The following is a 27,582-nucleotide window of genomic DNA, read 5'->3' as shown; positions in this document are numbered from 1 at the left end:
AGTCTTTAAAAAGAATTTGGCTAAAAACAAAAAGGAGCACTATGCAATCTCATGAGGTTAAACTGCTCTGCGGGAACTTCTTAAGAAGCTGGCCTCTACTGTCCATGATGATTGCTCATCTTTCAAGACTGTGTTTATGAGATTTTTCATAGTTTATCACTAATGATAACTTCATGTATTTCCTTGCCACTGTTTCTTCCTACATACCATTACCACGCTGGCGAGGCAGACGGCCAGAAGACTGAAAATGGCTCACAGTATTTTGTACATTAATTTCATCAAACCCTGCCTCCTGGATAGCTACAAAGCTTTGCTATTTACAGAGTATTTTCATGTACACTAAACTCATTTGCAATGGGGCAAGAACAGGCCAAGGATGGTACACTGAGGGAGTTCTACTTGGGTTATGGCTGTTTTGTTTCTGAAACAGGGAAAACACAGGCATGTTTAAAAGCCAACGGGAACAATCCAGATAAGATAGAAAGCTATTGAATATACCAGAGAAAAGGGATGATCGCAGTATATCAAGAAATCAAAAGTGTATATGGAAGGCATGGCCTAAGTCATGAGGAAGGGTGGTTTATCCATATAACAGAAAGAAAGGAAGATGTCCTTATTGCAGATATCAGGAGGTTTGCAGGGATGGTACAGAGTATGTAGGAGGCTCCATTACGATGGCTCGTGTCATCCCCATCAAAGCAGAAGTGAGGTCATGCCCAACGTGGGGACCATGTGTAGAATCAGAATATTAAACAGAAAGGGTAGTGTTGGAAAAGTCATGGAAATAGAGAATAAACTAATCAGAGAAACAGAAGAGGACTGCCAGGCTGTACCGAGGGCACATCTGAAGGAGTGGTCACAAATTTACAGCACAAACAAACTGACTGCTTCAGCAAGACTTGGTTGCTCAGTGTGAATCCAGATAAAGTGCCTATTTGGTTTCATCCAGGATTAGGGTTTTTCAAGAGGGAATGATAAAATACCAAAGGGGCAAAAAAGCGTGGGATATCGCCAAAAGTATTGCTCCAACGATGGACTATGAACCCAAACTGGATTAAGGGGAGAAGAAAAGAAAAAAGGACAGATCAATTGATCAAAAATTGCTATCTGCCTTTCTCCAGCAGAGCTGTTAAAGATCAAATAAGATGGGCGCCTGGATGGCTCAGTTGGTTAAGCGACTGCCTTCAGCTCAGGTCATGATCCTGGAGGCCCAGGATCGAGTCCAGCATCAGGCTCCCTGCTCAGCAGGGCGTCTGATTCTCCCTCTGACCCTCCCCCCCCACACTCTATCTCGTTCTCTCTCTCAAAGAAATAAAATCTTTAAAAAAAAAAAAAGATCAAATAAGACATTATATGAAAACAGTTTGGAAACAGCAAAGTAATGCCTATTGTTGAAGCTTGAGAATTATTTTTAAAAGCCAAATGGGACAAAACATATAAGGAAAGAGTAGGTAGAGAAATCAAAATCAAGGAGGAGGCAGATGAGAAGAATGCAATTTCTGTATCTGGGAAAGCAGATGTATTATGGCAGGTGAATGTTTCATAGTTCCAAATTTCCTGGTCTGCGTGGGTCCCAACTATTCAGCAATCTGGGTGATCAGGAATGCTGTGTCCTTTACCATGAAGCTTGGCAGCTAAGTGAAAGTAAAGACATATACTCCATGGTCTGAAGGTCTAGGAACTAAATAGTGTCCCCAGAATGGCTGTAGGATTGGCATACCGTAAATCTATATAAACGACTTAAAAAGTAAGACTTGCTTTATGGAAGAGAAGCATTTCTAGAAAGTTGATTTTTGAAATAAATTTCCATCAAACATATTCCATCTTCATTTTACTTTAGTAGTAGTAATAATGATAATAGCAAATATTTAGCCCACTCTATGTGCTAGGCACATCCCCAAACACTTATATAAGTTAATACACTTAATGCTCACAACACCTGTGTGAAACAAATACTATAATCAGCATCATTTCCAGATGAGAAAACTATAGCAGAAAGATTAAAAACTTGCCATTAAGATACGCGGTTAGCAAAGACTGAAGCATGAATGTGAACCCAGGCAGTCTGGCTCCTAAGTTCAGGCAGTGCTCCTAACCATTATTCCCACTCTTATTCTGGGATAGAATCAGAGATTAGTAGCTCCAAAACAAGCAAACAAACATGTTTCTCTGTAGTAAACGTGTAGTACATGTGGAAGGAACCACCTAACTCTCTGATGGGAGAGGGGTTTTAGAGATATAGTACTACTACCTTCAGGACTTGCCTCCTGAAAGTTACCCTGTTACTTTTTTTTTTTTTTTTTTTGATGTTTGGTATGTTAGGTGTATTTTTTTATGTTATGTTAATCACCATACATTACATCATTAGTTTTTGGTGCAGTGTTCCATGATTCATTGTTTGCATATAACACCCAGTGCTCCATGCAGAATGTGCCCTCTTTAATACCCATCACCAGGCTAACCCATCCCCCCACCCCGCTCCCCTCTAGAACCCTGTTTGCTTTTCAGAGTCCATCGTCTCTCATGGTTCGTCTCCCCCTCCGATTCACCCCTTCATTCTTCCCCTCCTGCTATCTTTTTTTTTTTTAACATATAATATATTATTTGCTTCAGAGGTACCGATCTATGATTCAACAGTCTTGCACACTTCACAGCGCTCACCATAGCACTTACCCTCCCCAATGTCTATCACCCAGCCACCCCATCCCTCCCACCCCCCACCACTCCAGCAACCCTCAGTTTGTCTCCTGAGATTAAGAATTCCTCATATCAGTGAGGTCATATGATACATGTCTTTCTCTGATTGACTTATTTCGCTCAGCATAATACCTGCGAAGGGGCAATGTGCACCCCAATGTTTATAGCAGCAACGTCCACAATAGCCAAACTGTGGAAAGAGCCAAGATGTCCATCAACAGATGAATGGATAAAGAAGATATGGGGTATATATATACAATGGAATATTATGCAGCCATCAAAAATTATTATACCCTGTTACTTTTAATCCCACCTGAGAGTCCCTTAACTCAATATCTAGAGTGTCAATGGATTTGCCCCCCTAACTCCTCTTTTTGTTGGAGAGTCAAAAGATGCTAATAGATTTGGGTTTCAACCATCCAAAATTTGTATTTTAAGTTGAGGCTGTAAAGTGTAAAAAACAAGACTGCCTACTTCTACAATTTTAACTATGCTGTAAGCATAAAATTCTTATATAGTGGATTCATTTTAAACAATGCAATCGTGTTTTTATGCAACTGGGGAAAGTATTCATTTACGAATCAAAATTAATTGAGTGCCTACTCTGTACAGGGCACGGTTCTGTGTGCTTGAGAAAAACAAGGATGCTGTTCCTTGGATACTTATGTCATCTAAGTGTTAGATTTCCTGTGAAAAATAAAATCAAAGTTTAAGTTTAAAATCTTCTAAGGTTTCAAAAAATACACCTGTGACCCAAGACCTGAGAAAGTGACGAGTAGAAATATTATATCCCAGCACAGAAGTCATATGCCTATTACTAATACTAAATTACTAAAATACTAAATTACTTATAATACTAACACTAAATTATTAAAGGACTTATGGATTTTCATTCTGGATTATCTAAAAACTTACTCATTTATTTATTCATTTGCTCAAAAAAAAAAAATTACATTACTACTTTGTGACCAAACACTGTGCTAAGCTATTACATAAAATTAAGGTTTTATATACTTTTTATTTGGAGTAATATAAAACAGGATAGAGCAGGCTTTATCTTAATACCAGTATATATGTGCTTTTTTCATATAAAAGTAATAAATGCTGGGTTTGAGTACCAAGACTTCGCTCAAGAAATATAACTGAAGCTATACAAGGAAAACCTAAGTGCATCCTATATTTAGTGTCTTCCCTCCTCAGAAAAACACAGGTTATTATTAGATTTCTAGAGCTCCAGGGCGTCAACCAATTCTAAATGCTAAGACTTAGGTCAAGATTTCATGAAATGCATGGATTCAGAGTTATCTTTCCAGAATCTACAAATACATCAAAGATACATACATATCACTGATTCATGCCAGGCCTATACAACATTTCTGAAAGGTTTTTCCAGAGTATATTTTGCATTTGTTAAATCCCTTTAAAAATCAATCAGTCACAACTGTCCCCTTGTCCCATGGAGCAGCTGCTGGCCAAAACCATCCTAAATTTGGGTGACTGGGAGGGAGGTGCCAAGGGTCCCCAGGCATCTATTTGTAGGAGTGATTTGAATCAGGGGAAAAGATCCTGCAGGAAGCTTTGAGTTCAAATATCTAAAGATCAAGCTGTAAGTGCAGGACATGAAGTCCAGTTCCCAGCCTGGGTCAAATCAGGCTTGATCCCCATGGAGAAAGGAGGAGTTCTCATTTGCACATGGACTATAATGAGGCTCCTGCTCTGTGAGGAAGACTGAAAAAAAATGCCAAGACTTCGCTCTAAAAATGGATATGCCTTGCCCGGCAATGACCATTGACAGCGGGCTCCCTGCTCAGCGGGGTGTCTGCTTCTCCCTCTCCCTCTGCCCCTCCCCACAAGCAGGTACTTATTATTTACAAGTAATAAACACTGGAGTTGAGTACAAAGACTTCACTCAAGAAACATAAATATTTCTCTCTCAAATAAATAAAATCTTTTAAAAAAATAAAAATGAATATCCCTTTACTTGCTTCTACTGGCTGGCTCACTGGTACTCAGTGGGCTGCACCAATCTCTTTCTCCACTTGTGGTGCCTATCCAGTTTAAACCTCACTCGCAATCTGACTTTATTTTCACAATTCCTGCCACTCACCTAAGAACTTAGCAACACTTATAATCTGGTACAGACTTTCTGGCCAAATATCACTTCATATAGTCATATAATGCTGGCTGCAATGTCCAGTTCTATTGGTCTCAGCCTACTGATAGTGATGTTATTGACCTGAATGCCTAAGGCCCTCGCCTGAGCCCCACTACTCATGGCAGCCCCCCCAGATGTTCCCCCTACTGAAACAAGTGGGGGAATGACCCTTGTGGTTCTTACTGTGATTGTAGGTTGCACCTCAGCAACAACCATCAGGAAACTTTGAAGGACAGGACTTACTACTCACAAGTCTTGGAAGGTCCACAGCATGCCCCAAGGGCCATGTGGCAAGGGAGAGAGACAGAGAGAAAGCACAAACCTGGGGTTCTGCCTTTATTAGAGTTGAAGGTAGAGTACCTACAGTTTCTTGGGTTCACTCTTTATGAGTGAATTTAAGACATAAGAGCTGCAATTAGGGCACAGGAAGGGAAAAGCGAGGTCATTCCAGCAGTTAGTTATCTACGTTAACCAGACAGAGCTTTCTAAAAGGGAATCTTCTGAGGTGGAGTGGCCTATTTTTTCTCTAGTTGTTTTGCTAGTAGCTGTGTTATACAGCTGGCAATTCATTTATTTGAGAGGGATGTCTTTGAAATGGATGCACTGGCAATCAAAAGCTTAATGTCAGGGACTTACACTGTAAGACAGAGGGGAAAACAAAGTCAAAGAGTAGTACAATGGAGTACACACAGCCAGAAGTGGGGCTGAGAACCATCCCTAGACCTTGTGATTTCACCAACAGTATTCTTTACACAATTCTGCGACGGTCATACAGCACAGCTCTTCCTGAAGGAGGCCTGAGAAAGCAAAGGGGTACAGATTCTGGAGCCAGGTTGCTAGAGTTAGAACCCCAACTTGCACATTTATAAGTTGTACAACTATGAACAAGATCCCTAACCTCCTCAGGCCTCAGTATTTTCACCAGTTAAAATAATAACAATGGTTCAGTTTAAGTAGGATAAGCCAATGTGTTAAATAAAGCAGCTAAACAAGAAGGCCGTTAGACCAGAGTGATTCTTTTTTTTTTTTTAAAGATTTTATTTATTTATTTGAGAGAGAGAGAGAATGAGAGATAGAGAGCATGAGACGGAAGAGGGTCAGAGGGAGAAGCAGACTCCCTGCCGAGCAGAGAGTCCGACGTGGGACTCGATCCCGGGACTCCAGGATCATGACCTGAGCCGAAGGCAGTCGCTTAACCAACTGAGCCACCCAGGCGCCCCGAGACCAGAGCGGTTCTAACGCCTTGATAGCCTACATAAGCAAACCGAAACCAAAGCCAGAATCAATGCACTCCAACCCGAGAAAATTAAACTTAAGAACAACTAACCACAGCTAACTAAGCTCTCTCAAATAAGGCAGCTGTCTAAACTACAGCTGATCCAATAATTTCCTTGCTTTGCTTCCACATCTTCTAGATAAAAACCTTTCCCCTAGCTCCTGCTGATGAGGTGTTCCCAACCATTTTCAATTTGGTGTTGCCCAATTCGAGTCAATGTTTGCTCAAACTCTTCAAATTTTTGATGTATCTGATTTTATCTTTAAACACATGTAAAGCACATAACATATTGCCTGGACATAGTAAATGCAAAAAAAAAAAAGGGAGCAAAATAATTTTTAAACTATTAATTAGCATTTCCTTAAAGTAAGGTAATAACGCTAACTATATGAAAATGAGTATCTACTACATACATGTGTGTGTTCAAGTATGTGTATCCATATACATATATACTATATTTTATACAAATATACACATATTGCACACCTACAATAAACTCAATTGTTAAGTTTCCCCAGTGTTATACAGATTTACTTCCATTTTTCTTACTAGAATAACCTGTTTACACAGAGGAAGTATCTGTTTTGTCCTGTGCATAAGTAAAATACAATTCCTCACAGCAATTTGGACGAAATATTTTATGCGGGCTTATAGCTGATGGAATGCTTATCATGATCCCCCAACAATGGTCTTAACAACATTGATTATATCAAACATAGTGGTCTCAGCACATTTCCTAGTAATGTCTTTGTTATCCTTATAATGCCTTTGTTGTTCTTAGAACTGATTCAAGGGAAATTAACAACATAACCTGCATGGAAAAATATTTTAAATGACAAAAGTAAAACTAAAAAAAAAAAAAGTAAGTCATATTGGATGTCATAGCATGACTGACTGCCTCTCCATTGTTGAAGGAAGCAGTTTTGAGAACCAAGTGACAAAAATTAGAATGAAATTAATTCTAAATTTCTAAACCCAGTTTATAGGGATAGAGAAAAGCAAAACTGGTTGATTGATCTGTAATATTATCAAAGGAATTAAGAAGTGCCAAGGAACTTTGCGTATCCCACAGTTTGACTTATCATCTATTCTTGTCTATGTTCATACTGAATATATATGAATATGTATTTGTATTCACTGAACAAATACAAATACATATTTGGTCCCCATCCAAGAACATCATCAAATCCAAGCTAATTTCCAAAGACTGTTGGGTAAACCTTAGATGAAAGGAAAAGATAGCTCTCTTCTCTCAAAATCAATCAATCAGGGTAGCAAGTTACAATAGGGAGTCATCTCATCAGAACTGACTCTCATTTCTACTAATTCCATAATCTTGACATTGAAAACCCATTCAAGTGAGTTCTTCTACAGCACATAGAATGCTTAGTATTGTCAGATTACTCTCTGCTCACAAACAGGTAAAGCAGAAAAGAACAATCCTAATGTCAGAAACTAAACAGCTTTATTACTTACAACTAAAACTCATATCCTCAGTGATATAATGACCAATACAAAATGTAAAGGCATTAGAACATCCTGGACATATTTTTTTTCTTTTAATTGAGAGGGCTGCACAGTCACAATGTATAAGGAAGCTAGCTATGAGACTAATAATAAAGTTATTGAGTTTATAACTGATTTTTGAACAATAAATGATCATAAAAAAATCTCGGTGGCTTTAAGATATAACTGTAATTTGGCTCTGGCAAAAAAAAATAAAAAATAAAAAAAGGTGTTGGTGTCATTTAGGCAATTTCTTTATAAAAGAAAAATCAGTCTCTATTCCCGAATGTTTTACTATTATTTATGTTTTACTAAATATTTACATCACAAGCTTGAATTTTAATTTTCCCAAAATACCAATCAAAATTTTCCTGGAACAAACGAGACTTCATAACTTTCAGTAGCTGCAGGAATGTCTGCTCTCCAGGTACTTTACTGCCTCAGTAAGTCATGAGTGTTGCGTAACAGGAGTACCCGTACTTCTCAGTTAAATTAAGATCACAGTTTTTGCTTGAGGTTCCCCCCCGCGACTTCCTCATCTACCACATCAGACCCTTCAGAATCTTACAGTTGCTACCTCTACTTCTTTACACATCTTTTCACACACACTGTTTTAACAACTCTCCCCATCAAATAGAAAACTGATACCAGGTATAAACTGAAACGTAAACTCACCTCAGCAGGTGGATGAGAAAGTCATTCTGGTGTCTTGCCAAATAGCTTCTTCATTTATTTCTTTCTTCGGCTTCTAACTTTTTTTAAAAAAAACAAAACAAAAAAGGTGGAGGGTAGTCACTGACTCAACTGCCTTTTTCAATATTTACACCTCCTAAAATGCATTTGCGCTACAATTTTCCTCTGAGGACAGAGAAGGTGAGGGACTGACTTTTCATCAGTGATCCTGAGTCGCTCTGCAGCGAATGCACCAGAAGGGCCAATATCAGAAATAGATGTTTAGAGAAGCCATTTCTCCAGACACCGAGCCGTAGTTCCCGCGAGTCTGACCACGTGGTCCTCAAAGCCCTAGTGAGTCTGCGCACACGACCTTCCCCGCCCCCGCCACGTACCAGGAGTGGGTGCGCAGGCGCACGAGGGCAGCGCCTTCGCCGCTGCCGTTGGAGGCCCGCGTGGCCTGAGGAGCCTGAGGGCCTGCTGGGTCCTGGGCTCCTTGCTGCTTCAGTGATGCTTGCCCGGCAGCGTCTGGGAACCTGGCCCTGAGGGCGCTGCCCACTGACATCTGCCTCCTGATCTGGGCCTGGGCACTGGCGGGAGGACCCGGACCGGGTGCTGGAGGAGCGCTCCTGGGCAAGGGGACCGGCCCGCGCCGGGACTCCGCCCCCTCAGCCTGGGCCTGGACCCAAGAGGGCGAAACTCGATCCTTAGGACCTTGAACAAGTAAAATGAAGGGTAATGATGTCGCTTTGCTTACAGTATTTCTTAAGTGTTAAAAGCTGAAAAAGGGGCGCGGAGATAGAATTCGGTGCCCCCCACCTTCCCTCTCCTGCCCGGTCCATCCTTGTGCAGTCGCTGGAACTCACCCACCGCCTGTGCGCCCAGCCCCGTCCGCTTCATGGAGGGTGAGCCCCTCGGTCGCAGCCCAGGACTGGCCCTGGACGTGGAGAAGTGAATTCCTCGGCTTCCGGGAGCTCACATTGCCTTGGGAGCCAGTCCTGATCATCCAGAGTTAGACAACACTGTGATGTAGGAGGGCAAGGAGAGGAGTACTAACGACTGGGGCAGAGAAGGCTTCCCAAAGAAGGTTGCTGTTGGAGCCATTAGGGCAGAAACCCAGGGAGGGGCTGGACGAGGCCGAGAAAGTGGGCAGGGCTCCTGAAGGGCTTTATCGGCCCTGCCAAAGAGTTTGAACTCTATTCTGAAGACGGGAGTCGCATCCCTGCTAAAGATGGAGAAGTGGCTTCCAGACATAAGCTCTCTGTGACTGTTCCAGAATTCCTGTGTCTTTAAGGCAGGGGTAGGGAATGAGGATCGGGTTGGGAATAAGGGCTAGGGGCTTGTTCTGCAGCTGCTTTTTGGATTAGTGATGAGATCACCAGAAAATAAAAACAAATTATTAATTTTTATTTTTTATCTTTTTTTTTACGAAAATGAGATATTAACTGGGTTATAGAGTATTGTAGAATGTTTTTCTAAAAAATTCTAACCATCATTTATTCCAGAAACAATATTGTAGAATTTCTTATTTTCGTCCATCAATTAAGCTGAAGAATTTTAAACACCACATGCAACCTATTTTTTCTTGGTACTTCACCTGGGGTGGTTTTGGTGGGGGCCTGATGGAGACTATAGGGATGCTAAATATTCTCCCCAAGTCACTCATGGTGTTTCCACTAGCAACTGTGAGAATTTTTATACATATAAAAAGGGCTAATTGTTTTTTATTATTTTCCTTTTTTCTCAAAAGTGACAATAGCAATCTAGATATAACTTCCTCATTACTTTATATATGAATTCTGTAATTCTATGTCTTTTATTTAAGCATAACAGAATGATTAATCTTAATCTTGGGTGCCTTTAGGCCTGCCTTTCTTTGGCATTTCTCAAAGGTGCTGTTTAATATATGAAACTTATTCTTTATACTTAAGTTGTTAACATACTGTTTTCTCTACTGTCAATAGCTCTTGTATTCTTACCTAGCTTTTTTCTGTCTCTGTACTTTATAGAATTAAGAGATATCAATTTTAGAAACCAAAAATCAATTTTAGAAACCAAAGACGCATTAAAATAATCAAATCATGAGATTTTAAGGGTATAGGGAATGAGCGGTCATTTATTCAAACCCTCCTTTCGAAAGGACCAAGATTCAGGGTTTAATATCATCCATTAGATGATCACCTGGCTAAGTGGCATGATTCATGTTACTGACCTAAGTAAGACCTGTTAGAAGATGTAGAACAATGTAATGTCACATCCACAAAGGATATAGTTATTAGCCAGGTTTTCTGAACACCAGAAATGCAGGAATAACGGGGTGGGGGCGATAACAACAAAAGAACCCCTAGGAGAAGACTTTAGGATTGTGGAAGCAACTTTGGTAAGTTGTCTGATGGCAGAAAAAGTTCTTTCACATAAAGAAGAACTAGATAGCAAGTATGTGACAGAAAAAAAAAAAATCATGAGCCCATGATGAATTTAAGTACAAGAACTTGGTTTTGAAATGCAAATATGGCATTATGAATTGCATTGAACTGATTATGGATTGCAAATAAGTGGTTAAAAGCTTTACTGAAAATTCTCTAACACTGTTCCCTAAGTGTTCGTACTTTATCATCCAGAGTCACTGTTTACAACTCAGAGAGAATAACTGTAATATGCCTATACTTTTTAGCCTTAGAGAGAGGGTTTTCACTTATGGAGGCCATTATTCAGAATAGGTAGATGCAAGCTGATGCCTTTACAAAATTAAGCACAGAAAGAAGAAAGCAATTGCTTCAGAGTTTGGGGAGGTGGTTGTAAAACAGTAGGGAAACAATCAAACTTAAGTATTTTCTTTTGAGCAAAGTGTGTATACGTGTTTTGTATTGTTTTGTAGAAGTTTGCTAATAAAAATATCAGCAAAGATTAGAAGCATAATCATCTAGAGGAAATGCTGGTAGTATGGCTCCATGTATGTGTTCAAAAATCTCTACAGCAGATTGTCTTGTTTTAGGGGTAAGTAAGACTTCACTTTGACTAAATTCAGGAATATTTCAATTTACTAAGGATTATTCTTGAGTCTGGAGAGGGGCATATTTGGTTAAGTCAAAAATGGGTTTAAAAAAATTTTTTTGAGTATAGTTGACACACAATGTTACATCAGTTTCAGGTGTACAACATAGTGATTTATACATTATGCTGTGCTCACCACAAACATAGCTACCCTCTGTCACCATACAGTGCTATAACAAGATCACTGACTATATTCCTTTTGCTGTACCTTTTATTTCTATGACTTATTCATTCCATAACTGGAATCTCCCTGTATCTCCCACTCCCCTTCACCCAAAAAATGTTTTTTTTAAATACTGATTGTCTTCTACAAATTTTAACTGATCTCATGTCTCTTCATACACAAATATGTGCTCAGATAATAAGCATACTGACTAAACCAACATACATAGGGTAGTAGATAAATCCCAAAAAGGAATAAAAGAAAAAGAAGTATTTTTTTTTTAACTGGGAGAGGGATCTCTTGCTGATCTCTTTCAATTACTGTATTGATGTCTGTGCAATTTAATGATTATTAATTTGTCTCTTCAATTATAAACAGAGAGCTTAGCTATCTCTTAATAAACACCAAAGAATTATGAAGATCATGCTCTTTCACATTTGAAAGAGAAAGAACTTTTCCACCGGATGTGAACTTTTCCTTTGAACTTGGCCGCTGTGTAGATTTGTCTCCCATCTGACTGTTCAGCAGAGGTTCTTAATCTCTTTGGAGTCACAGACCCCTTCAGACATAGGAAGAAAGCTCTGGATCTTCTCCCCAGCTTCATGTATATATTGTAATCCTTTGCACTCATATTTCTGTGTGTGGAGAAGAGGCCTATGACCTCCTGAAATGCCATTCATTGGGTGTAGGTTAAGAACAATTTTTAAATGAGAAAACCCATCTTGTTCTTCTCCACACACTAGCAGCCTTGCTTTCTTATAGAGTTCTTTTCAAGCTTTCTTTACTTGGATATTTCATAGTATTATATAGGACAACCGCCAGTTATAAAGGGAGACACTATTTTTCAAGCTCACTTAAGAGTTGGGAAAGTCATGTGGGATTAGTGTCCATTCTGATGTGCTTATTCAAGAGATGTTTACTGGATTCCCACTTTTAGAGGCTGGTGACAACAGTGAGATAACTGTAAAGTCCAGGCTCTCAAGGATTTTGCTATCTAGTAGAAGATTTTCTCCCAATCAAATCCAAAGAATCTCTGAAGATAATGCCTTTCTTCCCAATTTGATGCAGAGGAAATCTAAAATTCTAAATCTATAAAAATGCATAAGATTGTTACTGAAAAAGTCATCTTTCTATAATGGAGTATTCTCTAAAACGTATCTTTAATATTAGCTGATTGCATTTATGTGTTTTTAGACTACTTTACAAAGAGCTGGAACTATTAAAGTTAAAGCATTAAATAGCTTCCTATTAAAGTTTATGTTAAGTAAAAATAGTGTATCCTCTGAAATTTTTACTTTTTTTTTTTTATTATTAAGTAGGCTCCACACCCAACATGGGGCTTGAACTCATGACCCTGAGATCAAGCATCACATGCTTTACCGACTGAGCCAGCCAGGTGCCCCAATCCTCTAAAATTTTTAAACAGTAATTAAAAATGTGATTCAGTATATGAAATATTAGTCCACATATAAATTGAGAAATAAATTTACTGGCACATATTTACTTGGATTGTAATTATCTTCTTACAAATTAAAGTTGGGTAATAATTCACCCCTCCACCAGCTCATCCCCTATCCAATAGGAAGACCTTGTACAAGCAAGCCTACACTGGATATTCTTCGTATCTCTGTGTTGGACTGTACCTCACAACAGCATGCTTGTAATAAAGATACATACCAAATATACCTTGAAGGCAAAGGTAAACCTTCAAAAAGATGCAAAAAGTGGTTCAACCTTAATAATTACTAATATACAAGAATATATTGGATATAAGGTTTCCTGCATCCAAATAGATTAGTAACCATATTTTCCCCCAAATACCTTCAGTATTCTCCTCTCATGCCATTACTTGATAGGGAGGATAGCCAGTAGTAAGGGTCAGATTGTCAACTATTTTATGGGAGAGTTGACTAGAATTATCATTGAACAGTCTGATGCTCCAAGAATGGTTGACTCCTATTTGGTAAACCTCAGTACTTCCTGGTTAGGGCTTTCCTTTGGGGCTAACCAGTCCAGAAAGTACATGGTAAGTGCATTGCTATTTAACTTTTATCTTTCATAAAAGTATTAAATATTTCTTAGAGTTAACACTTACTGGAATAATGTTATAAATTACATGGTTTTGGTACTAATATCATTTTCTTCTCACAGGCTCTCCAGATTATGATTGGCATATTTCATGTTTTCATGTGGTATTTCCTATTGATTTTGTATATGGGACAAATTAGAGGAGTCTTTGGGACGTATGAACCTATAACTTACAAAACAGGATGTGCTTTATGGGGAATTATTGTGAGTAGAATATATTTATATGATTTAATCATTCAATAAATACTATTCATGCCACTAGTGGAAGATAGAGAACAGTTTTTAAACAGAGATTTCAGGAGAATTATGTAAGTAAATCCCATGTTGGTAATTTATTCAAAATCAAATTCTTTCTTTCAACACATGTTTTTTTAGTACCTTTAACTTACCAGTGCTGTTACAAGAGATGTGGATACAGGAGGGAATACACAATGACAACCATAGGTTGGATTGTCTTTAGATATGTGAAAGACAAAGAATCTTAACCATAATATCCATTAGCATGGTTAATTTTCGTATTTAGGGTCCTTACCTTCTTCACACAATGAGTCTACTCACACATTTTCTAAATTTGTCATTACCTGCATTCTTCTGTGGTTTCTAGATAGCCATAAGTTAGTAGGAAAATTTGAAAAGTATGGCATCCTCAAAGCTGAGTGAACAAATAGGGAAAGATAAACTATATTAAATTCTGTTATTTTGCCAAATAAGGCTGAGAATTGACCACTGGAGTTAGCAATAAACTTGACAAGTAGTTTCAGTGGTATGGTGAAGCAAAACCTGACTGGAGTTGGTTTAAGAAATAATGGGAGGAGAAGACTATAGAGACAGCAAATAAAACTCCTTTAAGGACTCTGGTGTAATGTGGCATTGAGAAATGAAGTAGTAGTGGGAGGAAGTTTGGATCAAGACAAGGTTTGCTTATTTGTTTCAGTAAGTTGGAAGTATCATGTCTTTTACTGAGGGGACTGAACCAGAAGAGGGAAAATCAATATGAAATAAATGGAGGGAAGGAGGGATTATTAGAATCCTGTACTGGGGTAGGCAAGAGGTGATGAATTTTAATACACAAATACTTAGGTTCATGGACAGTTCATCTCTAGCAGTGGATCTCAATTAGAGGTGGTTTTGCCCCTCAGAGGACATTTGGTGATGTCCGGAGACATTTTTGGTTTTCACAGCTGGGGTAGGCATCTAGTAGGCCGAAGCCAAGGATATGGCTAAATACCCTACAAAGTATAGGATAGCCCTCATAAGAAAGAATTATCCATCTTTAATGTAAATAGTGCCAAGGTGGGTAACAGGATGGAAAGGCGGAGAAACAAAGAGAAAGGACAAATTTTGATAGGTAGGTAGATGGGATATTGGGAGCTTGTGGAACTTTTCTTCTGATGGCTTCAAATATCTCAGTGAATTAAGAAGCCAGATCATGAGCTGAGAAGGAGAATGGGATAATGAATTGGTTGTTTGAAGAGAGGATATGAAATAGTCACCTAGAAAAAGAGAGTGTATGCATTGTGGAAAAGTAGTTAGACTTTCACTAAGATTAAGAGCTCACTTAAGCTTTAGGAACAGAATGTGTGTAGTGAGATATGGGTCAAGATGGTTGTGTGTCTTTCTCAAGTCCTGTTTGGCTGCATGGGTTCAGGCATTCAGTGAGAAGGAGAACTGCATTTAATCAGGATTTGGGTTTAACCATGCATCTGTGATCAAATAAGAACAGTGCAAACGAGTTGAAAGTGTATATAAGTGAGTGTAATAGTTAACCATGAAATTTAAGCTGGTGAAGTAGAGAATATAACAGAGAGGTGAGGGGCTTGATTATAGATGCAGATGGGTTCAAAGAATTGTTAAAGTTGTGATACTACAGGACATGATGTAGAAAGATAGAAGCTGGTGGTCATAGTGGGATACTTGGAAATGAGATTTGAAAGATGTCATCCTTATTGGCAGAAACAAGCACAAGAGAATGAATATGGGAGTGAGTGACTGAGCTAGGATGGGGTCAGAGGATTAGAGAAGAGAAGTTCAAAGAAACATAAGACCCAGGTATTAGAAGGATTTTATATATATATATATATATATATCACACCAAGGTTTAAGAGGTGTTAGAGAGAGAGTGAGACAGAAATTAAAATCACCAAGACTAGAGTGACCAAGTCATCAGTTGATGACTTCAGCCAGGCTGGATAGTGGTGATAGAATCTGATGACATTTGATTCAAAGCTGGAGGAGAGGGAAGTTATAAGGGCTGGAAGAGAAAATGGCCACCACTTGAGAGGGCTACAGAGAAAGCAGTGGCCCCTAGGAGATCCTCTGCCTTTATACATTGGCTCACAATTGTCAGAGCATTGCTTTAGAAAACAATAGTGGATTTGCAGACAAAATCCAGATAATGATTCGTGACCTTCAGTGTTTAATTGTACATGTTATAAAAATAGCATGTGTAGCTCCTAGAATAAATTATCTAAAATTTCAGTTAAATTTAATCCAGTGCAAAACTGTCATAACCTTGAAAGGCATTTTGTGAAGCGCATGGTTTGGTAATCTAGCTACAGCGCACTCCAGTTTATAATTCAACTTTATGTTCTTCTGTTCACTGTGTACCTCCTCAGAAATCTCAGCTTTTATTACGGAATGAAGTGCCGTGTGTGTAAATTTAAGTTATCCTGGAGGAGTTAGTAAGCTTTAAGGTTTGGCCTTCCTATAAATGGTATAGCATGAGTGCTGTTTTTCCACAGATTATCATTTGACTTAGATCTTTGTAAAATCCACTAAAACAGATAAGACAAAAGGAATGTTCCAAGGGAAATATGCAGCTCACCTTCAAACAGTATGACATAACTTTACACTTCTGGGAAATAGACAAAGTAATCTGGTGTGAAATAATGGAAACTCTTTTTAAAAAAGGCAAAAACATGAATTACAGTTGTTACTTTAATAATGGCCACAGTCTCAAGAGATATATTTTGTACAAACACAATTTGGAATAGACTCATGAACCACTTTTTTCACATTTGGCTATGTATACAATAATTGCAATCAATGGCTTTATTTTATTAGGAAGGATAGCATTTGAAATGATAATCAAATGAGTTCAAAAGGCATGCACAGATATAAGCAAACTTGGCCCCTGATTCAGGACTCTTTAAGTCATCTTTGGTATATACCACAACCTGAATTCTGCCCACTGTCCCCTATGTTTCTGTGATTAGTGACCCAGCTATTAGCTTTTAGTTCATGACTATATGATGGAAACTTATCCTGACCCCTTCTACTGAAACTTCTTTATATTTTGTTATTCTTGGTATTCTAAAAATAACTGACCTGGAAGAGGGAGTTGTTAAAAATACATCTTAAGTTTATGAGCATTATCAATGAGTATTTATAAATATGTTTTTATATCCAGTTTATCATTGCAGGAGGCTCCATAATAAGAGCAGTAAGGCATCCAACTCAAGGCATGGTAAGTGGAGAGCATTGCTTTAGAAAACAATAGTGAATTTGTCACACTTGTCACAAAGCTAAGTAGGTTTTAGTGAGTACCTAAGCAATGAAGGAATCTACCCTACTTGTAAAATAATTAAATGACAATCTAGGAGCACATAACTTACTGTAGACAAACTTTCTATATTAATTAGAATCATTATGTAAAAGTTCTAAATTTAAATATAGGGTTTTTTTTGGTTTGGTATTCTACCTTATTTTAACATTGTATGAACTTTACTAGTGAAAAAATTTAATAGGACCTAATAATGCCTTTATATATAGATAAAATATTACTGTAAAACTTCATTGTCCTAACTACCTAGTTTGGGAACAGGATTATATCTTGTAATAAGATAGAGGATCTGTCCAGAAGATCCATCTATGGTATAGATAAGATGTTGGAAAGAAAAAAATCTTAGACTCCTAGAGCTAAGAAATCAATGTGTCTGATCTCACAATTGTACAGATAAAAACATATCCAAAGATATTGATAGATTTCCCTAGAGAATGAAAATCCTGGATTAAAAATCACTGAATCTTGTTTGGCTTATTTCTACAAGCAGTCATTTTCCATCTTTTTTTGTTTCATTTTCCATTTTATAGTGGATCTCCTTTTGTTCAAATCCTATCTTAACAATCTTTCTTCCAAATGACTCAGAATATTGTAAAATACATTTTTTAGCTCAAATGGAAGACTGATGCTTACTGATGTGATATTTCACTGTTCCCTCCAGATTAACTGGGTTTCATGTAAACCAGGAAGATATTTTATTGTAATGGCAAGCATTCCAGCACCTCTAAAGCTTCAGAAACTAGATCAGAGTTTTGACAAAATGATTTTTTTTCAGCAAATCAAACTGTTTAACCTAAGTGTTTATTCAGAATATAACAGGCTTACCATGTATCTTCTTTTCAGATTACATTTGCTTTGATGATGAACATCTTCTGCATGATTGTTGCAGTTATTGCATCAATTCTAACAACAATTGAGTTGTCTTCTTTTAATTCCGTGTCATACAGGAATTATGGACAAGCAGTAAGTGACCATTCAAACAATTCTCTTCCAAGGTTTTAAAGCCTTTGGAGGTAAAATAAGACTTTTATTAGTCTTCAAGAAATTCTTTGGTTTAAGTAGTAAGCTCTTGATTGAAAGTTTCAATTCAAAAATAATTCTAACATGATTTTTTGGTAAATATTAATAGAATGTTTGAATTCCTGACATGCCCAATTAAAATAAAGCAAGTAGATAATGTGAAAGCTTCAGTGATAAATGTATATGCATTAGGCATGGGGTCACTGATGATTCTCTTAATGAAAGAAATGTATAATCCTAGACCCTAAAACCATTCCCAAAATCAACAAAAGAATTCTGCTACTGATGCATATATTTGGAAATGTAGACACCTGGTAATTTCTGGTTTAACACAGAGCTTTTCATACACAGCCTATTTTTTTTAAGATTTATTTATTTATTTTAGAAAGAGAGAGAGCGCAAGTGGGGGGAGAGGCAGAGGGAGAGGGAGAGAGAATGTCCTCAAGCAGACTCCCCACTGATCATGGAGCCCAATGTGGGGCTCCATCACAAGACCCTAAGATCATGACCTGAACCCAAAATCAAGAGTTGGATGCTCAACCAACTGAGCCACCCAGGCGCCCCCATACACAGCTTATTTTTGTGTCTCACATGAATTTTGTTTTGTGTTCAAATGCTACATGTGCGTGAATCTGTCTTGTTTCCATTTAAGTGAATATCCAGTCACATACTTTGTACCAGAGAAGTAACTGTATTTCTTCTTAAGATAGTAACATTCTCCAGTAAATGTGAATATCTTTCCTGATATCACAACTGATTTATTTCAATTGTGTTGGCTTTAAATTCAGAATTACAGAATATTAGTGCTGCAAAGGACATTCAAATGAGAATACATTAGAGTAGAGCTCCTCTTTATTATTGAACAACAAAACACAAAATAGCAACTTGAAAGTTTTAATTCAAAAATAATTCTAATGAGAAGACTCATTGTAGATGAGGCATAATCTTCCTGCTCCCCCTACCTCAACTTTCCTCTCTCTATACCTGCACTATATTGTAAAGGGGCCATCAGTCGAAGGAATCCAAGCATGAAGAATAAAAGCCTAGAGGACAATGGAAGGTTGAGAGAAGATGTAATAGTACCCCAAAATGGATTGTGTGTAATGAATGATGGATTGATTTAAATAAGTATGCATCAGATTTTCCCTGTACATTGTAAGAAAATTCTCCATTTTCCCTGGAAATTCATTCTGGCAATCTTCAGTTCTAATTTTGGTGGCAGAGATAAGGAAGAAGAATTAGGTTATTAAGTGGAGGATTGGACCAAATTATGTTGAGCTGACCACTCTTATTCATAAGCTTATAATCATCAGTTTAAGATAATAATGGCATAATTTCCAGGACTCTCCTTTTGCAAACAGTATTACAAACCACTGTAGACTGTATTTATCTGAACTCAGTATTAATGATCAATTTCACAGTCTCCCAAATGCACAAGTTTCAGTTTTGTTTGCGGTGATTAATTACATGAATGAACTTATATATTAGACCTACATTTCTAACCCACAATCTTCTCTTAGAGGGATTATAGAATCCTGTTCTACATTTACTAGGGCAGCCAACATTTTACAAGATTTTCCAAATGCCAGCTTTTCTAATATAAGCAAGCTGCTTGGCTAAACCCATAAACTCATCAAGTTATCAGTGTTCCCAGGTAGGTTCAGCTATCCCAAAAAGTGCATGCCTCTGAAACACACTTCTCTTATAGCAAAATGGTTGATATTCTAAATCCAGAACCAGGCTGACTTTATTCAAACACTGTCTTCAGTACTCACTGTATGTGACCCTGAGGACACGTTTCTTAACTTCCCTGTTCCTGAGTTTATGTGTCAGTAGAGAAAGTGCCAACACATACCTGTTAAACTGTTTGTCTCCCAGACTCCAGGTCTCTTATTCTAATGGCCAGCTTGATGTTTCCACTTCGATATGCTTCTGTTGTCACCATCTCAACTTCAACAGATATAAAATGGAAAAAGTTTGCCTCCTCAAAAGTACTGTGCTGCAAGACTCCCTTATTTCAGCCTCTAAAGCTGAAAACCTTGATGTAATCCTTCACCCTTCTCTCCACTGTCTTCCCGATTACCAATTATTGCTTATTATTCACTTTAATTTTTATTGACTAGGACTCTCTTAGTTGTAAGTGACGGGAAATACAATCCAAATTGACTTAAGCAAGAAAAGGGCACTTACTGACTTACACTGGACTCAAAGGCTTAAAATCGCCTGTCAAGAACTCAGTCACTCTCTCCGCTGTTTGCCTCTTTGTACTTCTCTGGCAGATACCTTGCTATTTTCAGGGGCAGAATTTGAGAATAACACTAACACATACAAGTTAAGGAATGTGGACAAAATGACTTTTTACTATCTTGGCAACAAAGAGGTCACCAGTACTTCTCAGCTAAAATGCTACAATTGTGTTTCTGCCAACAAAATTAAATCAGAATTCTGATAAGGTAACTTGATATTTCACACCCTCTATAGCCTTTTCTTTATCCTCCTGTTACTATCATATACTCCCTATACCTGAGTTAAACTCGCTTTATCATTTTCTTAAAACATGTTCATTCTTGCATTCATTTTTTTCCTCACATTATCAAACCATAGGTCGTGTGATATATATTTTAACTTTATTATTGTTTCTATTTTATGTCTCCATTTCTTAATTATTTTGTCACACTTTTAATTTATGCTATTACATTTTTTTCTAGAGCAAGATAAGTTACAAAAAACCTAGTAAATGAAAATTTAAAGCTGCTTAGAATGTTGCTTCCCTCCATTTTTCTCAGTCTTACTCTTGCTTACAATGTCTTACCTCTTTATGAAGCCTTCCTGGATATGAATGGCTTAGGGCAAACCTCCTGTCCCCTCAAACTCCTGAGCAAGTTTTTATCCATTCTGACGTATTTAACCGAATTATATGTTACCTTACATTATCTTTCTGTCTTTTCTACTTGAATATAAACCTTGAGAAAGCAGGAATTTTTTGCCATTTCATTCTTACTATCTACTCCCTACCACCTAATAGTTTCTTGCATAAAAGATACTAAATAAACCCAAAAACAGAGAGGGAGGAAGAGAAAGAATTGAAGGAGAGAGATTGTAATGTTATTCTTTCCAGGTCTGAATAACATTCTTTTCTTTCTATAGCCAGCACAAAAACTACATTCATTTTCAGGATTAGGACCAATATCGTTCATCCTGATATGTAGTTGAAAATATCTTTCTGATCACAACAGAAGGGATCTGCTTTATTATCCCATCAAAATCATAATCACTGTATACTTCCAAGTGAGATGTTGTTTGAGGATTTACTCATCCTTCCACATCATGTTACAGCAATTTCCATGTGAGATTTTTATCACCGCACATACAAATTTAAGTAAGTTTGTAATTAGTAACAGTTGTTTCAATACATGAGAATTGCTTGATAAAATCCCTTAGTAGCTATCTTATCACTGGAGATAGAGTCAAATCTTATTGACTGAAGAGCTTGGATAGATGCTGGGAATGGCCAGCAATCCCTGTACCAACAGATGAACGATGACTCCACACTTTGCTGTAAAAGAGAGGAGAAGGCAAGGGGGTCAGTGCTCAGAGACGACCCTTTGCCCTTCTAGTCTCCCACCTTTATTGGTCCTTCAGGATAATCATAAATCTTTATCACTTTATCACTGTTTCTCAAGCATGTGATGTGTGACAAGGGGTCTTACTGCAACTAGGAGGATCTGTTTATGGGAATGATATGATCTGCTTGTTCTACAAGTTCTGCTAAACATAGCCTAGGGGACAGTGCATACACCTCTTAGATCACAGGGCAGCTGTTTGAGCTAAGAAGGCTTCGGGGAAGGCAACTCCCCACGGCATTCCTATGGCAGAGTGGTCACGCAGGCCTCAGCATTCCAAAGGCCTATGCCCTTCTCTGAAACCTTCCCTCACCCCCAGCGGCCTCTGTGTTACCTTTTAGCAAGCCAGGTATTATGGATGATTTCATGCTCTACATTAACCCCAACAGATAGAGACTCTGTCATGAAGAGAATAATGAGAATGAAGAGTTGTAAGAAGTGAGACAAGGATGCTGAGTGATGAAGACCACCAGTGGAAGCTGAAGATAATGAGCTGGGGGAATTAAGGGTAGGAAAAGTGGAGTGGAAGGCAAAGTAGTAGAGATGACTAGGGAAGTTGAATGGTGAAAGCAGCTTATTTATTTTTCCTGTTTTCCTTGACTCTCATAGTAGGAGCTCCTTTTGTGAACATATTTAAAGATAATAATGCAAGATTTCTCCCTATTTTCTGGTTTCAGAAACTTGGAAGAGAAGTTTCACGGGTTTTACTGATATCTTACCCCTTGGAATTTTCTATTGCACTAACATACTCAATCTTTGGCTGTATTGGTTTGGTAAGTGTTTATCTACTCTGGCAAATCAAGAGATGCTGATTTCTAGCACATACAGTCTATAAGAAGATAACACAGTATGTTAGAACTCGTGAAAATGGAATATGTCACAATATTTCCTTTAAAATTTTCCCTTATTTTTATTGTTCATAAAGTTATGTAAGTAATACGCGAAACTATAAAGTAAAATTATAGAGTAAAAAGTTATTGTCCTCTTACTGTAGTCCTCATCATACCCACCCATCCAAATATATAACAAAAAAGACACAAACACACAGACACACTATACACAGTTTTCTTGTTTACTAATTGTGTGATCATATTCATATTGTTTGTCACATGATTTTTCTCAACTGTCATAAACATCTTTTCATTATAAAACAAAACAATACCTTTTAGTAGCATCATACTTTTCCTTAGTATTTATTTTGACATTTTTTCTTGCTGCGTCCTTAGTTTTTTTCCAGTTTCTTTTTATTATAAACAATGATCTTTACATGTACGACTAGTATGTGTGTAGGTATTTGATTCCTAGAAGTGTAATGACAAGTTTGATAACATCCCTAAATGCTGTAATAATACACAGTACTACAAAAGTTTATGAGAATGATTATTTTATACAAGCTTTAAAAAAAACTAGATATCAGGGTACCCAGGTAGCTCAGTTGGTTAAGCATCCAACTCTTGATTTCCAATCAGGTCATGATCTCAGGGTCATGAGATCAAAGCCTACGTAGGGCTCTGCACTGGGTGTGGAGCCTGCTTAAGATTCTCTCTCTCTCTCTTTCTCTCCCCCTCTTCACCCCACTCTTGCATGCTGTGCTCTCTCTTTCTCTTTCAAGAAAAAAAGAAAAAAGAAACTAGATACCTACATTCATTCTTTCACAAATATTTATGGAGGGCCTACTATTTACTAGGCATTATAATAGGCACTAAGGATGCAATGATTAACAAGACGACATCCCTACCATCAGGAAGTTTCCTTTTCAGTGGAGAAGAAAGACAATTAACAAATAAATATGTATCTACATCTACACAAATATAGATATATATTTAGGTGTGCATAAATTATAAACAATGATCTTTACATGTAAAACTAGCAAGTATTTGGATTGGATTAAAGCCCACCCTAATGAGTTATTATGACTTCATTACTGTTTTAAGGACTTTATCTCCAAATACAGTCACATTCTGAGGCACTGGGAGTTGGGACTTTAACATACGAACTTTAAGGGGACACAGTGCAGCCCTTAACATGGTGTTTAAGCAAAACTGCTGACCAGTCGTTGGCTGACTACTTATGCTGACCAGGGGAGAACCCCATTAAACCAGTCTTAAAAACAAAAACATGAATTTAAAAAAATGAAAAGCATAAGTAGATATAGCAAAGGCCACACACTGCAAGGGACACAGACTCCACAAAATTAGTACAGGCAAGTCACAAAAGGCAGTAATAACAACCATTCTGGGGGGAAGATAAGGGAATTAGAATCCAGAGTCACTACACTATATTGTCTAAAATACCCATTTTTCAACAACAACAAAAATATGACATGCAAAGAATAGGAAATGGTGACATATACACCTGAATAAAAGCAGTCAGTAGCTACAGTTTTTTGGGGGAAGAGAATGACAAATGTTGGGCTTCACAGAGACTTTAAAGAACTAAAGAAAAAATGTTAAAAAAATGAACATGTTAATTAACATTAACATTAAAAATGATGATAATGATTCATCAAATAAGAGTGTGAATGTCTATTACCTTGATTGTGGTGATGTATCATGGTATTTACATATATTTAAATTTGTCTAATTGCACCCATTAAATATGTACAGTTCTTCGTATATCAGTTACACCTCAATAAAGTTATTAATTTTTTTATAAATAATATAAATAAAAGAGATGCTAATTATTAAAAAGAACCAAATGGAAATTCTGTAGTAGAAGTACAGTTACCGAAATGAAAAACTCACCAGAGGGGCTGAATAGCAGATTTGTGCTGACAGAAGACAAAATTAGCAAACATGATAGAATGATATAGATCATCCAATTGAAGAACAACAGGAAATAAAGAGAAGAAAAATTAATAGTGCCTCAGAGATCTTTGGGACACCATCCAGTACACCAACATATGAATAATAAGAATCCCAGAAAATGAGGGAACAGGAAAAATAGTTGAAGAAATAGTGGCCAACATTTTCCTGAAATTTATGAAAAATATTATTCTGCATATGTAAGAAGCTCAGTAATCTCCAATTAGAATAATCACAAAGAGATTCACTCCTAGACACCTGAGGACCAAACTGAACTAAAAAAGAGAGAAAATCTTAAAAGCAGCAGGAGAAAAATGATTTCCTGTACAATAGAACCACAGTAAGATTAACAGCTGACTTCTCATCAGAAACAATAGAGGCGTGAAGGCAATGAGATGGCACAGCAGAGTGTTGGAGGAAAACAGTCAAGCATGAATTCTGTATCCTTTAACTAACATTCAAACACAGAAGGCAAATAAAGACACACACAAGTGAGCAGACAGAATGCATGGCTAGGAGAACTGCCTTACAAGAAACACTAAAGGAAGTTCTTTAAAAGAAGTGATATCAGATGGAACTCAAAAACACATGAAGAAATACAGAGCATCAGTAAAGGTAATTATTGCAGATGATTATAAAAAAACAATATAAATATACCTTTTGTGCTTCTCTTAACTGATTGAAAAGACGGTTGCATAAATTGCATTGGGCCCACCCAGATAATCCAAAATGATCTCCTTATTTTAAAGTCATGTTATTATCAACCTTAATTCCATCTGTCATAACTACTCAGCTTTACCTTATAGAATGACAGAAGCCATGGACAATATATAAATGAACGGATATGGTTTTGTTCCAGTTAAACTTTCCAAAACAGATAGTGAACCGGATTGGGTCCATATTCCAGAGTTTGCCAACCCCTGTTCTATAGATATGTATTGTCTCCTTTTCCCTCTGAAATTTTAAGAGATAAAATTATAAAATTAAAAACGTACTGTTGAGCATATAACATGTAGGTGTAATATATAGGACAATAATAGCGTAGAGGAAGGTGGAAGGAATAGAGCTACATGAGAATGAAGTTTCTGTATTTTACTGGAATTAAAGTAGCATGCACCTGAAGCAATTTGTGATAAATTAAGATGCACGTCTAATTCCTAGACTGACACTAAGAACACAAAAAATATAATAAGATAACAAAGAAGATAATATACAGAAAGTATTAATAGGCAAAGGAGGAACATAAAAAAACACAAGACCTATAGGAAACTAATAGCAAGGTATTGGGCATAAATCCAACCATTTCAATAATAACATTAAAATAAAACTGCACTGAGATATTCATTTCCTAACAGAATGATTAAGTTTCAAAATACAATTCTAAGTGATGATAATGCCGATGGATAAAAGAAACCTCTCACTCCTACTTGGAATATAAATTATTACAACTTCGAAAACTTTTGGGGCATTATTATGGAAAGTTAAGATGCTCATACCCTATCAGTAATTTTATTTATTTTTTTTAAAGATTTTATTTGTTTGTTTGTTAGAGAGTACAAGCAGAGGGAGTGGCAGGCAGAGGGAGAAGCAGGCTCCCCACTGAACGAGGAGCCCAATGCGGAACTGGATCCCAGGACCCTGGGATCATGACCCGAGCCAAAGGCAGACGTTTACCCAACTGAGCCACCCAGCCGTCCCAGTAATTTTAGTTTTTAGTATATACCCAACAGAAATATGTGTGCATATGTACTAAGATACACTTCCATGAAAGTACCAATATATTCATAATAGTCCCAAAGTGGAAACACTGCAAATGGGTGAATATATTGAAGTATATTACTCTAATAAAATTCTACATAGTAATTAAAATGAACTATACCTATACTTAACAACATGGATGACTCTCCCATATATAATGTTAAATATAGAAAGACCCAAAGAATGCCTACTTTATGATTCCATTCCGATGAAGTTTTGAAACCAGGCAAAACTAAAGCTGAACTATCATCTTTACAGAAAGATGCAAGTAGTAAAACTGGAAAGAAAAGAAAAGATTACCTAAAGGTCAAAATCACAAGTTACTTTTGGGAGGAAGAAATAGGTAATAATTGGGAAATATCATGACGAGGTAACCTTTGGGGTGCTGGCATCTGTTCATAGTCAAGAAGAATTTTTTGTTGTTAAAGTTTGGAAGTATGCCAAAAAGTCACAAGTGTCTGGGGCACCTGGGTGGCTCAGTTGGTTAGACATCCAACTGTTGATTTCGGGTTGGGGCTTGATCTCAGGGTTGTGAGTTCAAGACCCACGTTGGGCGCCACAGTGGATGTGGAGCCTACTTTAAAAAAAAAAAGTTACAAATGTCTAGTAGGAGTTAAGAGAGTGGGGTGAAGTATAGTTGGGACCCAAAGAGGACACATGGCACTTTAACATTTTATTCTATAAACATCAGCACTGCTTATTTTTTTAAAAAACTAAGTATTTGTTACATGTATGATCTTAGGAAGCATGATATGATTTATAAGAGGTTAATTTTTTTTTCAGAGTCATCATCATAATGAAGATAGTCTCACAGCTGTTACAGAGGAAGCTGAGAGCACTTTTTAAAGACCTTAGAAATGTGAGCTTTTTCCTGGTGCTCATACCTGATGTGGGCCCTAATGATATCTGTATAACAAGGCTGCTACAAAGCCCACAGATTTTGTGCAAAAGAAAATACAAACAAGTTGGGATTTTTCTTCTTGGTATTCAAAAATTTCTCTGCACATATTTTTGTAGGCTCCAAGTAGAAAGCTTTTCCCTATTTAAATATATTATTACAGGAAAAATTTATCTTCTCTCTCTGAACATGTCAACTCTAACTCTGAAGCTGTCAACTCTCCCTAACAGAGCTTTTGTAAGAGACCATAAAAAAAGATTTGTGATTGTCTTTAGAGTACAGGCAATAAAGACTTGGAGCACGATA

General features: G+C 37.3%; 1 protein-coding gene across 1 annotated transcript; it reads left to right on the top strand.

Moving 5' to 3' along the window:
• Nucleotides 1-11,249: 11,249 nt before the first annotated feature.
• Nucleotides 11,250-27,224, top strand: MS4A13 (membrane spanning 4-domains A13). Its single transcript, XM_088017901.1, has 7 exons — nucleotides 11,250-11,303; nucleotides 13,675-13,815; nucleotides 17,021-17,077; nucleotides 18,017-18,136; nucleotides 22,494-22,584; nucleotides 25,552-25,555; nucleotides 27,164-27,224. Exons 1-7 carry the CDS (start codon nucleotides 11,250-11,252, stop codon nucleotides 27,222-27,224), a joined length of 528 nt encoding a protein of 175 aa, XP_087874027.1.
• Nucleotides 27,225-27,582: the final 358 nt, after the last annotated feature.

Source organism: Eumetopias jubatus, unplaced genomic scaffold (assembly GCF_037043125.1).
Source record: "Eumetopias jubatus isolate StellerSeaLion01/CBP00866 unplaced genomic scaffold, mEumJub1_p1.0 scaffold_13, whole genome shotgun sequence".
Lineage (NCBI taxonomy): Eukaryota > Metazoa > Chordata > Mammalia > Carnivora > Otariidae > Eumetopias > Eumetopias jubatus.
The sequence above is the reverse complement of the archived record's forward strand: the minus strand, read 5'-3'. Positions and strand labels throughout refer to the sequence as shown.

Bases quoted from the DNA above. Each gene is read 5' to 3' on its own strand.
- MS4A13 (XM_088017901.1), top strand. From the start codon at position 11,250: ATGGCTCCATGTATGTGTTCAAAAATCTCTACAGCAGATTGTCTTGTT. The intron at 11,304-13,674 runs GTAAGTAAGACT...TTCTTCTCACAG, and splicing joins CAGATTGTCTTGTTTTAGGG to GCTCTCCAGATTATGATTGG. The intron at 13,816-17,020 runs GTGAGTAGAATA...TTTTATATCCAG, and splicing joins GTGCTTTATGGGGAATTATT to TTTATCATTGCAGGAGGCTC.